The 18,719-nt window shown below is 37.7% G+C and overlaps 1 protein-coding gene across 7 annotated transcripts in view; it reads left to right on the top strand.

The window, feature by feature from the left end:
• Positions 1-18,719, top strand: part of ANKS1B (ankyrin repeat and sterile alpha motif domain containing 1B) — a 432,952-nt gene that overhangs the window by 250,187 nt on the left and 164,046 nt on the right. For all 7 annotated transcript variants that reach the window (XM_062585768.1, XM_062585759.1, XM_062585821.1 and 4 more), the window contains 2 exons: positions 7,433-7,531; positions 18,130-18,282. In XM_062585768.1, coding sequence (XP_062441752.1) covers positions 7,433-7,531; positions 18,130-18,282 — 252 coding nt within the window. The remainder of the gene's footprint in view (positions 1-7,432; positions 7,532-18,129; positions 18,283-18,719) is intronic.

Here is an 18,719-nt window from a genome sequence, read left to right as displayed (position 1 = left end):
TAAGATGTGCATCCTGTCCAGAATTTTACAGTTTAAGCCTTTGACCTTGCATTTTGTCCTCTCCAGGCTGATTTGCTTGGATCACATTTTAGACAACGTGACTAGAGTTGATAAAAATGGGGAGAAGGAAATTCGTGACAGACAGAAATTTGGGTTGAAATATGCACATTTACTCTGTGAGACTTTCTGGGAGCTGAACAGAGATTTTACATTTATTACAGAAACACTGGTATTAACTCTATAGTTAAATAGATAACTCTATAGTTAAATAGAATTCCATATTACAGGCAATGCAGATTTACAGCATTTTTGTTATGTCTGAAAAATACAGTGTTTGCCCCTTCCCTCACTCCCTCAAACTGACACACTGGAGAAAGGAATGGTTTGCTGCAAATTCAGGTCTGTTAATTAGCTTGTAGCAGTATTGATTTTAAAATGGGTCCTTTGAGAAATTTAGCATCTAAGCCAACTAGTATTTATCTCAAGTAATCTATAGAGTCTTCAGAATTTTCATTGCTTAAATGAAGTGAAATTATCTTCACAATATACATTCAAGACTTGAAGATGTAATTAGGTAAGTATTAATAATTATTTTATTGAATTGTTATGACTAAATAGGCAGAGTTGGGTCAGCAATGTAAGTAATTAAGTGGGCCAGCTGTGACTTCAGAGGTATTTTTTTCAATTGCCACCTTATCTGTGCAGCTAGTTTGCATGTGACTCTAGTGTTGCTTGTATTGAATCAGTGGCACAAGAAAGAGTGCATAAAAACAGCAGAAAGTCTTCCTGCAAGAATCCTTGTCCCAGCTTTCAGTATTGTTTAATTATCACTATACTTTAATTAACTATTAGTGTTGTGTGAAAAGTCCGTGACTGTATGTTCATCAGAATATCCAGGCTTTTGATGGCACTGGTTACTTCAGGGTCACTGCTAGAAGAGCTGAATGGGAACGGGAGAAAGATCTTTAAAACATGGGTGGAATGGGACTCAGGATCTGTTGGGACTCTTCAAATTTTCCTTTTAAACTGACCCCACTTATGTCATCTTCTCTCTTACTGTAACATTTCAAATTAGGTGTCAGATCCCCTGAGTAGTTGTATATCTTGGCTGCTTTGAGTTGCTTTCCACTATTCTTATCTATGAGTGAAATGGCTATTTTTTTTAGTTAATAGTGCAACAGTAATTTATTATTATTTTAATAAGAAGTGACAGCAGCATGGAAAATTTTCTTCAAGTCTGCTGTTTAGTGTTTCTGTGGGTTTTTTAATTGCCAAGCACATTGTAAATGTAAAAACAAAAAATATAGTAAACTGAAGATTGAGAATGAATATTTGTACTGATAGTTCAAAGGCAAAATAAGTTTAGAGGATTATCAAATGATTATTTTGCAACGTGCTCAGTCCATTCCTCCTAGCGTTTTATAGACAATGAATGTCTTTTCTCCAAGCCAAAATTTTATAGTTCTGCAGGGGCTTTTCCTTGTCAGGTTTGTAGGTGAAGTAACAATTTCTGCAGAACCTCCAGGAATCTGATACATCTTTTTAACCTTAACGTGCAAGTTAACATTTCACTCAGTTATCATTCTTACAGATCTTGTTTTCATGTCAATAGTGGCAATACTAGTGAGAGGCAACCTTTTCACTTACACTGGAGCTTGCTAAATTCTGGTTATTTGCCAGTTGTCATTTGGAAATTAAATGTGTGACACATTGCCTGAAATTTTTGCACTAATAAGAAGCAATTTTCATTATTGATAACTGCATTTCTCTACTCATTTCTTGCAACTCTCTAAGGAATAATCTGATTTACCTTGTGGAAAAGCTATGTTGTGATGAAAAATCATCGGCTTTGTAGCATATGATTCCGACAATGAAAAACAAATGTTCTAGCTATTTGTGAGGTGTTTTTAAGTCGTTTCCAGCCAGAGGAAAGTTTAGAACACAGACCTACCTCAACTATTTTAAGCGTGGAAATACAGTAGGATTAGGTGGGTGAGAAGTAAAGCAATATGGAATGAGGAGGAGGCTGTTTTATATGAGCTTTGGATTATACGCAGCATAACAGGCCCTGTTCTCATTGATGTCTGACCTGCTCCTTTTGCATGTTCCTTCTCTGTTATGTGTGTTTGGGGTGAAAGGGCCTTATATAGTCTCCTTTTTATCATCTACACTAAGTCTCATTTTCAGCTGCCTTGGAAACCTGAATAAGGGGCCTGTTGAGCCATTCAGATCCCCCCATTTGCTCCTACAATGTCAAGTCACAGGCCGTCAGAAATATTTGCTGTACATTTGCAAGGTGGTTCAAACACTCACTAGGCCTTTTCTGCAGTACCTTCACCATGATCCAGCCCAGTGTTATGTACTAGATCCCAGCTGTTCTCACTTTTCATAGTCCATTGTGGTGATGGTGCAGCAGACCACTACGTGGAAGGCTGGGAGACAGCAAAGGAGTATAGAGCTCCTCAAGCATCCGCCAGTGATGCATCCACCACTGTACCCTGTCAACGCTATATTCAGCTCAGAAGCTATCCTCCCCTGAGCCACACCAGCCACAATCTTGGGCAAACAACTTTCTGATACACCAAAAGCATAGCAAAGTTGTTGGAGGTTGTTGCCACTGAACTTGGTCTCAATAGTGCCTGCACAACAAGTGAAATCACCCTGGTGGGAAGAAGCTCTTATAAATCCTATACAGCTTAAAGTACCAGATTCACTCCTTTTTCTCCTGCAGCTGACTTAGATGAGCATAGAAAAAAGAGCTGATCTTGTTGGTATGGTTAGTCTACAGCCAGAACTCACTCAAATCTTGTATTTCTTATGAAATGATCTTTTCTTTCGTAATGCTGAAGAAAACCCTCAAATGTGTTCTTTCTCTTATTTTTCAATCAGTTTTTACACACTTTTCACAAAATGATTCATATGCATTTATCCCCTCACTGCGGGTTTTTTTCTAGAGCTTTTATTACAATGAATACCTAAGAAACCTCTCCCCAACCGTTATCAAATTTTAAGTCTATGAGTCAAGGTGAAGAGCAAGAGTAAGCCCAAAAAGCTTATGCAGCTAGTTTGTTGCCCACATCCCCTCTCTTCCAGCTGTGATCGTTGAGTGTTCAGATGAGTCTAGTGGTATATCTAGCAGCTGTTTTGAACGTTTGTCTACTGTTTTTATTTTACTCAGATGATTGAACCAGACATAGGAATTTTTCACCATAGGTCTCCAGCAGAGAGAATATATGAAGGAAGATTAAAGATGTAGGTGCAAAAGGAGGGGGGAGGATGAAAAACATGTACTCATGCCTGCCATCCTAATATGTTCTGCTAATCACTATATTTTTTCTTAAGAGACAAATCTTCAAAGCACATTTGTTTCAATAGGATATAGAATGGATGTTGGTCTCTTTTTTAAAGAATCTTGAAAGTTGTTCCATGTTTATATTAAATGAAGTTGTCTACAAGGTTATGAATCTTTTGCTTTGACTGGATGTTAGAAGTTCTTTTGACCTGTTTAATGGATTCAAATGAATCTATTTCTAATAAAGGCAGTGCTTCTGTTGCTGTACATCTGACATATTTAAGATTGTTTTATAAAGATTCTTTATTATGTATAAAAGTATAAGTACCTACATAGATATATTTGGAATCTGGTATAAAGATTTAACGTAGTACTTTTTTCTGAGAGGCTATGTTAACTTTAGGTGGAAAGTGCAAGAGGCGATTTTATGTGGAACATCCCAAGTTAATGCCAATAAGATCTCCTATCTCATGGTATAATAGAATGTCTTTGGAAAAATTTCTGTTTTTTCAGATCGCCCTTATTCTCCCACTTTCAGAGTCATTTTTCCACTATTCTTGAGTTCAACTTCTCTGTGAAACTGTTACCTTCTTATTCAGAAAATGAGTTTCCTGTATGTATTTATGGGAAAAAAAGTATGATACTATAGAGAAGTATGCAGGACCACAAAGTCAAGGGAGAGTCAGCTATATTCTTTCCTAGATTGTGCTTCACAACCAGAATCTTTCTAACTCATATGTAAGACTATCCCTTAAACTTCAACATGAGTGGAATTTCAGCAGAGTGAACTAAATTAAATGAGGACTGAATCTGTCCTACTGTAAGTAGTTTTGGTATACTTTTATTGCTTTAATTTTGAGAAGTTTTTCTTCAAACTATTTTTCTATGTACTTAAGAAAGCTGTAATATCATAAAGCCGCTTATGTTTTTGTTATATAATGGCATAATAATCCCTGTAGAGATTGTTGCTCCATATTTTCTGTTATATGATTCTGTTTTCTGTTGTATATGAGCATATCAAAGTTAAACTTTTGGACTGGAATTCTCCAGGTGTCTACCAGAATAATTTCTTTTTGGTGAATATTTCCACTAATATAACTCAGCTACTTTCAAGATGGAATTTATGGGAAAAAAACATTCTTATATTCATATTCATTTTAATTACATTTACTATGTCATCTCTGTAAAGTTAACTGAGGTTAAATCTGACCTAGTTTATAATAGATGTGTGCACAGGAGCTGAAAGCAAGGAAACAATTTCTCCTCTTGTCTCTGATCTGCCATTGCAGAAAAGAAGGAAATAAGGCTTTCCTCACTCTCAACGTAGGAAGCAGTGGAGCTAGATTGGAGGAGAAGCGGGAGGGGAAATCAGGTGAAAATGAGACTCGGGAACTGGCATTGGCAGAGAACAGGAGCAGAAAGCAGGGAGAAAGGAACAAGAGGGATAGTTTCCATCAACCTGTAGATAGACTTGTACGTAAAACGGACAGCCGCTTTCTGCTGCTATCAGTCTACTCCACTAGGTTAAGCGATAGAGGATTACACTGAGTAGCTGAGGCTCCCAGGTTTGCTCTCATGGAAAGATGAAGAGCTGATATAGTGCTATGGCAGGAGAAAGTAAGGTCTACTTTGCAGGAGGGATGAGTGCTGCTACTGTTGACATTGATGGTGACATGCAGGAAAAGCTACAAAGCCTGAGCTTTGACCAGGTTCTTGCCTTTTCAGACAAGAAAGCAACCTGAATGCTAGACTTTCCTGAGTATTGTTTCATTTTTGTAGCCTTGACATACTTTAAAAAATGTAATACCAGCTTCAAAGAAACAAAATTTATGAGCCAATATCTATGGAAAAAAGCAATAGCAAAGAATTAGCAAAAGATGCTGCCTCAAAAGCAGCAGCTCTTTGAAAAAAGATGGGATGTTTCCCATGCCTAATTGTTTGTTGAACTGGGCTTTAAACATTACAACATTCGAAGGTGGATGCCAAGGTTACTTACACCCATATTAGCTCAGTGGTGATTATGACTGTTCATAAACAACATGGAGAGATCAAGGATAAAACCTGTAAAATCAGCCAAATGAAGTGAAAGCAATAGCTGCAAACAAACAATAAATGCATTTATTGAAATGAATGAAAACATAAAACCCTTAGTTTGGACAAGATCGTCAGCTGGCTCGGTTTATCTAAATCCATTTATGGTAGCTATTTCTTGCAGCTGAAGAATTCAGCCCAAAATGCAGGTTTTTTTCCTCAGGTCTTCCCTGAAGTTTACAAATTCTTGTAGGTTTGTTTAATAGAGGAAGAAAGAAATGGGGAAACGATACTTTGTAGGTGCTTGTCAAGGTGATGAAGGAGGCATTAACACTGTCTCATCCCTGTCACTGTTTGTACAGCCTGTGCTGCATGCACTCTTACACCGTGTGATCCTCTATGACTATGTGGCTGCACAGCTTCTCCCTTTAGAGCAAGGCTCTGCCTGCCCCTATTCTGAATGCTGCGCACAAATTCCTTCAGGAGATGATTTGTAGACTTGTAGTCTTAAATCATAGCACTTACTGTGAAATATAATTTTAAATGTAATAGCTGTGTAAAGTTTCCATGATTGCCTCAGAAAGACCTCCCTTAGATTTTGCAGGATACACTGCAGAGTAGTACTTAAGAGTCCTCAAGAGTACATCTGTAAACTAATCAGGCCATCTGAAAAGAGTGAAGATTTAGCAGCTGAACAGGATGAAGTATTGCTTATTTCAGTATGCCTTCTGAAGGAAAACCATATTGCTGTGGGACTGAGAAATTTTATATTCAGAAAGAATTCATATCCATTATTAGGCTCAGAGTCAAGAAAACATTTAAGCACATTCTGTTACGCACGTATCTCCTTGTGATTTCTCTGCTGCTGAAGAGCTCTACTGATTCAGATGCAGCAAGCTAAATGGAAATGCGGATGAAGTTTTTTGTGGATTTGTTCACATAAAGCCTATTACATAGTGATGAATACAAATAATAAAAATCTTGCTTTTAGCAAATTAGTGTCATCAGTCTCCAAAGGAAGAGTTCAGAGAGCTAATTTGTTTTTTGCAGGTTTTCTTCATACCTATAGTGGTTAGATGCTTTTAAAAGTAAGCTGAGCTTTTGTCTGAAATGAGGTGGTCCAAAAAGTGATATAAGGTTGCCAGCCTAGTTTGAACCATCTTAATCTGATCTCTTGCAATTCACTTGGTGAGTGAATTCACTTACTGATCTACTTCCTGTGATTCCCAATAGTCACTGCTAGGTAATGAAGTACCTTAACCTTCAAATGATGAACTTACTAGTGGTGTCACACTCCCTGAACTTCTCCCTGTATTGTCCACACTTTGTATGAATATCAGATTCATATCTTTCCTTGTGATTCATATTATCCTCTTATTTGTGTGGCTGTAGGTCCTCTCCTGCTGCTACCAACTCCTAAGAATAGAGGCTTGAATTGTGGAGGCTTCTTTTGTGGACGGACAGTTTGAACTGATGGCCTTTTTCTGCTGATTGTATATTAGGAATTCTTTGACCTACCTGCAAGCAGGGAGATAAGAGCAATGATAGGATAAAGTTAGGACAGGCAGCACTTGTACAGTTAAATTAAGGGGGATGCGGGCTGTATGTGGTTTGTTGATACCACTTGACCTCTTTGCCTCTTTAGCATTTTACTAACAAAATAGTAAATAATAATATCCTCATCCACTCAGCTGATCTTATTATGTGTTATGTATCTTCCAGCCCGGAAAAAAAATGAACATGATGTGTAGCCAGCGAGGATAGGAAGAGAAGGAAAAAATGAAGTTTACGAACGTTTCTATAGTCATGTCTTTGGTCTCAGTCAAATGAAAGAAGGTTTCACGTCTGGTATTTGATTTGAGTGAGAGCTACAGCTTCTCCACTGGCAGTGCTGTCAGCAATATAAGTAATTGTCCATGAGTTCAAGTGCCTTCCACATTTTGTACAATGTGGAAATCAGTGCAATCATCAGTAATTTATGATTCTTGTCAGATATTGTGTGTTAAGCAAAGTGTTTTTTTTCAAACACAACAGAAGGGCTTGTTTCAGGCTATTGAAGGCATCTGTTATTTTTCATTTTTATTTTACCTTTTTTTTCTTTTTTTTTAGGGAAGCAATGTAATGGAGGATCAAGATCTATTGGAAATAGGAATACTTAACTCTGGACACAGACAGAGAATTCTCCAAGCAATCCAGCTTCTCCCAAAGGTATAGTTTCTGTTATTATCCCATTGAGATAACTAACACTTACAGGTTTTTTTATTATTATTATTTAAAACACTTTTCATGAGTGGAGATAAACTCTACTGTTTTTGTAGGCTTTTTTTCCACATGTGCAAATTTGGCATAAAAGTTATTACCTGTCATTACCTTGGACCCACTTTGTATAGATGTAATTGACAAGTAAAGCAAAGGAGAGTTAAATCTGTAATTTGAAATGATGATTTTTTAGAATTTATTGTAATTATTTTTGGCTTTTCAATCTGTTTATAGATTCTGTCATTGCACATGTGTAAAGAAGGCTGTCAATGAATCCCAGATGCTTCTCTTTAAATAGAAGTTAGCTAGGAAGTACTTTGCCCTTTAGAACAAGAATTATGTAAGAATTCTTAAAAGCCTTGGATAAAACATCATTTTTCTTATATGTGCCTTTCATGTATGATTTGGGGACTTCCTGCAGGTGCCACATTCAATTTGCTGCAGTGCATATGAATTTTGCTTCTCAGCTGTGGATGGAATACCTTGCAGTCACTTTTATGATAATTTTTTGCTGCTAGCTGGCTTAAACTGCAGATTATAAAATCAGTCATATATAGGAATTATTCTTGTATTTTCCATGCCAGAATATATCAGTGGAGACTTCTACTGGCATTCCAAAATACAGAAATCTGAATAGGTAAACAAGAAAGATACTGGATCAAGCATGAGAACTTATTATAATTTATTTTGGGAAGCTGTGTAAAGAGAATGAAGGAAGACTGTAGGCACCAGTAAGGCTCATAAGCTGCCACATGTGACGCAGATACTGACTTAGCACAAGGTATCAGGGCAGGAATAAAACCTGATATCAAGTGTGTAACTGCTGTAGTGTCTGGGTGCGGCATATGTAGGATAATTTTTGCAGTTTTTGACGATGCTGGAGAATGGCACGACAGTTAGAGGACTTTTCGCGGAATGAGTCGTTCTAATGCATCATGGCTTACTAGATAAGTTCTTATAGATCACTTGTGAAAGCAAACAGAGCAAACTATTTCTCCATCTGGTTGTGCTAGTCAGTCTTTATATAGCACAGTATGAGTCTGTACACTGGAAAAGTGTGTACACCAAAGATGATTAAGGGCAGCAATATTCCAAATACCTTATTAGACAAGTGAGACAAATGGTACAAGAAGTAGGATATATAGCGGTAGTATCTGATGAATTACAATAAATACTTAAGGTTTATCTATGAATTTTTCAGCAATGCTATGATTTAAATGAGACTCTTTAATCTTAAAGTTAACTGATTAAATATTTTTCTGTGTTTTCCTTGCTTCTTAAAGAGATCAGTTTTTTTATTCTTGTTCAAAGTACTATACTTTATTGATATCTGCATTCAGTGACTGGTGCTTGTGAAAAGACTGTTAATAAGGTCTGCTTTTGGAGTATATACTGATGCTGAAAACCAGGTTCTGTCACAGACCTCCAGCTGAGGTCTCCTTTTTTAAAAAAATACTTAATATGAGAAAGGATGACAGAAGCAAGATCTAGAGATGCTCTTGAAACCAATTGAGAACAAGCTGTTTATGCAATTCCTTGGAAGAATCAACGTTTTCTGAACCAAAGATAATTAAGGAACACAGACGGGCACGAAGCATAGGCTGAACAGCAGTGAGGTAGTCTTCAGAGGCTTCCTGTTGAGCTAGAAAAAACAGTCCTTTGGGAGCAAGTTTCTAATGTGTCTTTGATGCAAGAATGTTACATCAAAACAAAGGCAGTCCAAAGCTGAAGCTGTGCATCACATTTCTTCATTTAAATGACTCAGCACCGCAAGAGAGCTTGCATAGTAAAAGTACATAATTTCCTATTCTAAATCCAGTTCTTTTGAAGGCACAGCTGTTGGAATAGTTACAGTGTCTACAAATTGGGATTATGGCAACTTTTATCTAATGCAACCTACCCTTGCTTTATTCACAACAGCTTGCTGAAAATCTAGAAGACCTTTCACTTCCTGCAAGGAACTATGAAACATTTTGGTATCTCTTTTAGCTTGTTGATAGGTTCAGCTCTGTTATCATACCCTCAAAATACTGCGTACCTTCTGAATATTCTAGGATCTCAAACCGTAATTTGAGTCTCATTATGTAAGAACTCTTTTAGTTAGTTTGTTTTGAGAATGTATCTCCTTTCTATTCCTGATTTAATTTAAAACTTGATGATTGCTTGTATTTTAGTAGTTAGTAATATTATTGATGCTGTTATTTTTAGTTTTACAATCAATGTTTCCTGTCTTGTGATACTTTTTAAACTCAGGCATTACTGAATAGGCTGAAAGGGTAAAAATCAAGTAACAAATCTATTCTTAATGTTTTAAAATATTGTTCTTTAAAACTTGTTTTGTTATTCTCATCAATCTTCATCTCTGCAGTTTGAAAATGCAACAGACATTTAGTGTTTGAAAAGAAAGACTGCCTTTTCTCACTCATAAATGCTGGCTTCCTAAAGAGTAATGGTATTTCTGTGTTTCAGACACCAGTGGCAGGTTTAGGAGATATCTAGAATTTATAGTAATTTTAAATAGGAAAAAAATGCATATATCTTTCCAAATATGGGTGAATTAACCACTGTATTTTCTTATGCAGTATTTAAACAGTATGAAAAGATACATTTGACCCAGATTCCTCAAAATATTGTATTTTCCCTCAACTATTTTGTATTTAAGGAAAAAATTTCATGTGAGGGTAAATCAGTGTGGTTCTAACAGACAGATGCACTTTAAATCTTTCAATTAAATTTCCCGTGTTTGTAATATCCTTTATTTTTGTTGGATTAAAGCTAGTAGCCCAAATTTTCATCTCACACTAATACAATTTAAGTTATTCAAGTTTCACATGAATATTAATGAGGGCACTTTATGGCTTATTATTATTAGATAAGGTTAAGACACTGCAGTAGAAATATCATTTGTAAAGTTAATTCTTAAAATGGAAATATTTCATGCATGATCTCCGCTTTAGAGCGAATTTTTTAGCAAAGTTTGATATTGCAGTTTAAGATTTTTTGCATGAACAGAATGAAATTAGTAAATGTTTGCAGAGAGATTTTATATGTATTGCCATGAGAAAGTTCAGGCACATATAGGAGCTAGAGACATATCTAAAATAAACCCCTGAAGTTAAGAGTACAAGAACTAGAGAAAAAATGAATATAAAGGAGTTTTTCTGTGGTGGATATACTTAAGTGACTGTAAATAATATCAGTCAGGATGTAATGTTTTGGCCATGCCTAAGCGACATAGGAGTCTAAGGAGCACTTTTAAGTTGCCAAAAGCCTATGTACAGGTAACTTTCCATGGTTTCCTAGGAGGCTAAAATGTTTTTGAAAATAATTATTCTAACTTATCTAAGAACTTAAATAAGAAAAAGGAATGTTTTTCTGTGGGATGCTCAGTGTATTTATGGATCCTTCTCCCAGCTCATAATGGGAACACATTCTCTCATTTGACAGATGGATGAAAGATGTTAGCTGAAAGAAGCTTTTTCTTGGCTTTGGAGCTATTCTTACAGCGCGCAGCTTGTTCCTTGCTGCATCGAGAGGTCTCAGGCACAGCGCATGTCTGGGAATGTTGTAGCAAGGGCCTGCAGGCAGCCAACTTCTTTCCTGAGTGCTGTGCAGAACCAGACAAGTAGCAGGACAAGAGCAGGGAGTGAGCACGTGCTCTTTGTAAGCTGTATTACATGAGCGGTTAAGCTGTGTTTCCAAGAAGTGCTCAAGTAACACTGTCATCTGTGCAAGCATAGTAAATCCGGCATGTAGGAAATCAGAACGACTGTGCAAGTGCAAATTAACTATGCTGTGTAAGTAGCAGAGAAGGACAAAATCGTATGTTTTATATAGCTATTGCTATATTGCTATTGGTTTAGAAATCCTAGAGCTCAACAAGCTATCTGTTTTGAATCTTGATGTTAATAATTGTTGACCATTCAGCATAGCTAAGAGGTACATCATTACAATTTCCATTGCTAGAGACAGCAACCAAACTAGGAGATGCTGCAAAGTAGATATCATAACATTCATCATCCTTTTTGGCTATGGATCCTTGGTTTTGGTCTTCTGGAACTGAATATGAGAAAAAAATGATTCAAGGAAAGCGCTTTCTACCCTGCTGCTTTTTCTCCTTCAAATGCCTCTGGACTTTAATTTGCTGGTTTGGAGGAAGGTCACTCACTCAACTCCTCATTACACTGTGCATAAAACTTTCGATCTTAAGAACAGACACAGTCATTAGAATCCAGCAGAACACAAGAGTAACTAAGTTTTTCAACTATGAAACACAAAAGCATAATCTACATGAGCAGGTAACGTGACACAATAGGGAATGGATCAGTAGAACAAGGCAGTTAAGTACATTCATGCTATAGTTCAGAGGATTTATTTCAAAATAGCTTTAGTCTCGCCCAGAGACTAAATGTCCCTTCCATGCATGTGCTTCAAAGCTGTCTGATGAAAGCAGTCCCACAAAACTTTCCTTTCTTAACTGAACCTATCAACCTATCACTCTGGAATGCTATCATTTATCTGTCTCGTGTAGGCAATAGTAGCATGTCACTGGTCCTGTCACTATTGACCACATAGTGAGCCTTACTTCTGTTTCTGTTACTTTTATAGCTTATTTGTATTACCTACTGCCTACCTGAGGTTAGTCGCAAGGCAAGCAAATATGCTGTATGAGAAGGAGCGATATCTTTGTGTGGCCACTACACAAGGACAACACCACAGATCATCTGTCTTGGATTTTCTATATATCCTTTTGTCTGAGAAAGAAGATATAGAAAATTACTTTCTGGGAGTCTTTACTGGTACTACTTTGCTCTTGGCCTTCACCTTTCATGTGGTCTGGAACTCCATAAGAGCCACTGATGGAATCTACATTCCCATCTGAAGCCTGTCCCAGGGCAGCTGCAGACCACAAGAACTACCACTCATTTGCCCCACACCTTTTACTCACTGAGGCATTTTTAGGAACATACTGTCAGGCTTCATCAGAAGGGCGCATGATGCCTATATGGTCCAGCAGAGGATTCAGAGGGAACACTGACACCTTCTCTATGGGCAGCAATAGTGTTAGCAGCGTCTGGATATTGGCTGCCTCATGGGAAATACTGCATACCCTTTGCATCACTAGGTCATGAGACCATACATAGCCAGAAATGGAGCAAGCACCCAATTTAACTAGAATGTGCTTTTTGCTAGCTATCTGCCTTCAAGAGAGCAGGCTGTATGACAGACTAGATGCAAACATTCCTAATGCCTTACCCAAACTGTAAGTCTGGGTTGTGTCCTGCATAGCCGCTGCAAGGGCACAGTTAAGTTTTTTTATAAAGACTAGGATAATGAGGACAAGTTTCTTCAACGTCTATATGCACAGCACTCTGTTCTCTCTGGAGCGTCTCAGACTACCAAGGATGGTTGTATCCTCCTGCTGTACTTTCTCTGACGAAGGGCATAAGCACAAAGAGTATCCAAGAGTGGCTAGAGTAAGACAAGGAAAATGTGTGTAACAGTGACAGTCTTTTGCAATTGCAAATGTAATGGGAAGATTATGAAGAAATGGATTTTTTGTGTCTCCTTCTGCTATCAATTTCCTTTCCCCACCCCACACCACCACACAAAGGGAGAGAGAGCGGGAACATCTTCATGGGCTCTGGAGTCTGCATGTTGCACCCACTCACTCCTCAGTAGTGCTCAATGCACCTATTCTGGGTTGATGTTTACTCTGCTTATGTCTTCCATAGCCTTCTATGCATTTTGTGACCTTTCTGGCCTACTAGGGTTTGGCTGTAACTCCTGTCTCCAGTGCCATCCAGAAACTATGCACCTCATTTCACAAAGAAAAAAAATCCAATAGGAAATTCTAGGAGGTAGTCGCTAAGGTGAGAAGAAGGGAAGGCTAATGAGGCCTGTGTAAGTGACTGCAATGACTTGGACAGGCAGGAGAAAGACTTGAAGAGAGCTAGGGAGTCAGGGACCAGAGCTGGCAGACTAGGTCCTGCAGCAGAGAAAAGCATCCTCTCACCAAGAGACCCTTCTCAACATCCTCCTCCTCCTCCAGTGAGATCGCTTTTGTCCGATCTCCCTCCCTCTTTTCTTGCATCAAGAAGAAATGATTCTTCTCCCCTGTGCCTATACCCTTGGCCAAAACACTCTCTTCAGAAAGTGCCCTTACCCTTTCTGCTTTAAGAGAGTTTGTGTATTTGACAGTCGTCAGCTGAACATCTTCAGTCCCAGACACTATCTCTTCCCACATAGTGCCCTGTAGCTACGTTCTCTGTAGCTGCCCAGCATGCAAAGATTCAAGGTAGCTATCCAGAGGGACCAAGGCAGCCTTGGAATGGGCCATGGACAGCCCGTGGCTCAGATACCCTAGTGACCCTGCTCTGCTACCCTAGAGAGCACACCTGCTAAGAGGACATCCAGCATTATGTGAAAACTAAAAATCATAATGACTAATGTCACATTAGTGGGCACAGCCCACTTTGGACTAACAAGGACAGAAACTGGCCAGAGTGGCCTAACGAAATGGGCAGGCACAGCACTTGCAGTCATGGGAAGAGCAGAAGAGGTTCCAGCAGTCACTTCTTTTTCTCTATCGCCTCTGAATCCTATCAGCTTCACTCCTAGCCTTTCCGTGGTCAGCATGCTACGATCGTCAGTAATGAAATAGCTAATGCTGACATTATTCTTTAAAGATAACAACCTAAGGAACTAGTAGCAGTGTCTGCAGAAGAAGAGTACTACCCCTATTTATGATCGGTTAGTATCTGAAAGGTTATATTTGTAACAGTAGTGGTTTGATGCTTACAGATTTTATACTACTGAGTCAAATGAAATGCACATAGTTGGTTAGAAGTTTGACATCGTTGCTACATGTGTTATAGCTGGTCTGAAATGACAGAATGGAAATACCGTCAGTAAACAGGATTTTTTTTTCCTTTCCAAAAATAAATTACCCAACAAACAGCATCAGCAAAGAAGCCTACAGGATTTAAATGATCTGTGAGTGGAGTCTAAGGTCCTGGTGCAGTATGGAAACTACAAATAGTCACAGAACCTTGGCCTGTTTGTGAGGACAGCAGTAAGATGCAACTAAACTGCAGCTCTGATAACGTAAAGGGGCAGCATTTCCAGACGTATATTTCAGGTTTAAAGTGTTTTTTCATTTTAAAAATCCATAAAATTTTATATGAAAAGCAAATACTATGAATGATACTATCATGTCTACATAACGATCTGTCTGTCAACAAATATTTCAAAGGGAAAAAATTCAGCCAGCTGTAAATGACAGTTAATAAGCTACCTAATACTATTAACAGACATAACAAAACATAATACAAGGCGGCCAAAACTGAAAGGCTATTAATTTTTATGTATTAGACACATTTTAGAAAAGTCATTTTAGACAAGATTGAGTTTTGGTTCATGACGAAGCAAAATACTGCTTTTCTGCTGAAACTTCCAGGAAATATTCTAGTTCTGACATTATCTTTCTGTCAGTGTCAGGGAGCAGCCAGGTTGGGCTGTTCCACCAGGGAAGCTAGGCTGGGAGCTGGGATGGCAGCAGAGCTGGTCGGGCCATGCTGTCCACCACACAGTGCAGCCTCTGGGGACCCTCATGAAGGGAGCAGAGCAGAGCAGAACAGGACAGATGATGGTGTCCAGGGCCCTCTACAGCCAGGCTCGTCCACAGGGCTGAAGTAGGACCGCCATGGACCTGGGAAGTCCAGTCAGTGGGTCAGGATCAGCAAGGTACATGGCAAGGCCCAGGTGTACCTACAGCGGAGCTCTGGCAAGGATCAAGGACTAGGGCCTGAGATTCACTGCAGTTCCTGAGCGAAAGCAAGGAGACCTCCAACAAGGGGTCTTACAGCTTTTTCTCACAAAAGGCTGATCCAAGTTTACACAGCTGCATCATACTAGACTTGGCTTTGAACACTGACAGCCAAATCTCTGGGACCAGCAAGGGGGAAGAGCTTGCAGAGCCCAATGATGCCTGCAGCACCTGCACAATAGGCTACTGTATACTAAACCCTTCATATAGGCTCAGTGACTCAGTGACAATTTTATCTATTGGCACCAAATTCAAAGAGTGGAATTGTCACATACATTTCAGCTATTCTCAGCCTTTTGTTTATTTGATTTTCCTTCTATATCTACTTGCCTGCAGCCCTTGGCAAGGCACTATAATAGGAAAGATCTCTATTTTAACAACCCTTCTGACTGAGACTGCTGATGGGATTTGAGACTTCCCAAGTTTTGTTTGCTTTTCACAGAGATTGATGGGTTACCAATATTTTGGACCAATCTGGATGAAATTTCTCAATCAACAGGCCAAAAGAAAAAGCGTGTTAAAATCAAGATTAATTAAAAATCAAATGGCAATAAACAAAAGAAATAATTTGCATAACATTCCCCAGCTGAATACTTTGAAAAGTGTATTTCTCTTTGCTTTGTTAGAGAAAGGAAACAAAAATACCTTATATCTTTCAAAAGCCGTGTGTTCTTTGTGGGCCCTGTGCATCTGCTTCATGTCTTCTCTTTACTAGCTTTTTCTTTTTCTGTTTATCAGATCCTTTCTTTTCAAGTGTTTCAACATACCTTGTTTCAAATCAGCTCTCAAAATAAACTTCTTTGGAGTTAGAGCCACCAGAGTTCTCAGTTTTTCTGTCCAGCTGGACAGACGACTGTAAATCTGAAATTTGAAATAGATCTGACGGACAATGAAAGGCAAATGTGCCATGATTTTGACCTCCAGGATTCTCATTCTAAATCAGAATGAAATTAAATTCCAAAATGTCAAGATCTACAGTAAAACTAAATTCACTGCAGTACTGTCATGACTCAATTCCTGTATATTAACTCCTTACCATGACTCCTTTGTTACAGAAGTGACCTAAAAGGCTAAAAATCCCATTCTTAATTATGAGAATTCTCTAGTCACTCCGTTTGATTTAAGGCAATGATTTCACTATATCATTTAAACATTGCCATTAATATTCTATATGCAGCATCTGCAACAAAAGACCAAAGAGTAAACTCTCAGATCCATGATGCAGTGTGCCTGGTTCTGTGTGCTCCTCTCTGATATGTAGCAAACCAAGATCTTGACCATGATGTATTAGCTTTTTGCATTTAAACAGATAGTATTATATCTTTTGATGAACATTACTTTGACCTTCAAATGCAGACTTTAATTTTTTTCTGTTTTGAATTCAAAATGCATTTCAAATAAACTGTGAGAAATAAATTGGTAGAGGCGAGATTTTAAGATCAGAATTCTCTTCTTTTTAAATTACTTTGTCACTCACTTCAAACTTAAGCTCTAAGCTTTGTGTTTCTATCACACTTCCTTTGTTCTCAGAAAGTAGGAATGTATATAAGCAGGCAAAAATTGGAATCTGGCTTTCACCATGCACAGTATTACTCTTTCACATGCTGGAGATTCTATGCAAAATATAAGGCTTTCTAAACCTCTAAATCTTCTTTAGAGTTTACCATTTCAGTATGTTATCAAGCTGGCAATGAACACATTTCTATGCAAAGATGTTATGCGTATAATATTGTTGAACACTAATGATATTGCATAATTTTTTCTACTTTCTTGTGCCACTGTTGCATATTATTTTAAAATTCATAAAACCATTATATCACAAATAGCTGAACAAGTAGAAGCTTTCTACATTTTTATCTTTTATGGTTAACTTGAAAATCTCCACTTCTGTCACTGAGAGGCAATTGTGAAAGAGAAATTGCTGCTCTTTACTTCTTAGTAGCTTAACAGAATTCAGAAAAATAAAATGCGAGTGATATTTCTTAGTTTATTATAACAAGATTTATATGATTATGCTTTGTGTGCCTGTGTTGGTGTATAAATGTATGTGGAGCTTCTCTGTTCATCATTCTGTCAATTTGATTCCAATAGTATTTGGATCTATTGCCCAGTCTCAATCAACTTTACAGATGGAGAACAATCTAAACAATATTAGATTCCCAGAAGTTCCATGAGAAAGATGACGAAGTAGAGGAGAGAGATCATTTTAACTTCTGGGGGAAAAAGTACAGTGTAACTTCAGCCTTTTTAAAATATCAGATAAACCTCTAGGAGAGAGAGATTAGGAATAATATAATCAAGGAAATATGTTTCATTTGGAGTTTGATATCAAAGGATCCTTTCCTCAGTCTAAGTTCTCCCCCTTTTATGAAATCCTAGGTGCAAATTTGACTTTTTTGTGCAGTCAGGATATTATTAACATCTCATTTTTGCCCTGTCTCACATGTGGATTCTCTGATGTCTAGTAAGTGAGCTCATGCTACAGCCTTAGTATACTCTGGTTTAAAAGGCAAGCACCCATGAGACAAAGATACATTGGAAACTAAGTTTTATTAGTGCTTTTGCTCACAAAATTGTTTCTTCTTGTTCTAATCATTAAAATAATGTTGGTCAGAGAATGAGATAACTCTGACCTCAAGAGAATAATATAAGTAATTGCTGTTCTGAAAGATGTGTAATGAGTATTAATCAGTAATTCTTACTCATTCCTATTTTGCAGATGAAGCAGATTGGTCATGATGGTTACAACCCCACCTCTGTAGCTGAATGGCTGGATTCCATTGAACTGGGTGACTATACCAAATCCTTTCTAATTAATGGGTATACATCGATGGACCTCGTAAAAAAAATCTGGGAGATTGAATTAATTAATGTAAGTTGATCAATTTATGGCAATAGTTCCTCTTAAATATATTGTAGCACCTGTCATTACATTCCAAAGAGAAAGCACAAAAGAAATTACATTAGAAATACTGTTATCAAGTACTATTAAGGACTACAGCAAGTACTGTTAATGATTACAGCTTTTATACCTATACCTAGGCTGACTATAACATTCACTTCCATTAGTTTTGACATTGTCTTTAGCATGTTATTTAATCATCATGACTGTGCCTTCTTTCAGGTTTCTGAATGACATTTTAAAAATATTTTTGTAGTTCTTAACTACAAAATGTTGAATCTTAGTTTTTAAATTATGTAAAAACAGTACTTCCCATTAAGACACTTACAATTTGTTTTTTCCGTATACTCTGGCTAAATTAAACATAAAAAACCTTAAATATAGTCAAGAAGTCATATTAAAGGACC

Source organism: Rhea pennata, chromosome 1, assembly GCF_028389875.1.
Source record: "Rhea pennata isolate bPtePen1 chromosome 1, bPtePen1.pri, whole genome shotgun sequence".
NCBI lineage: Eukaryota > Metazoa > Chordata > Aves > Rheiformes > Rheidae > Rhea > Rhea pennata.
Note: the sequence above shows the minus strand (reverse complement) of the source record. Positions and strands in the feature narration are given on the sequence as shown.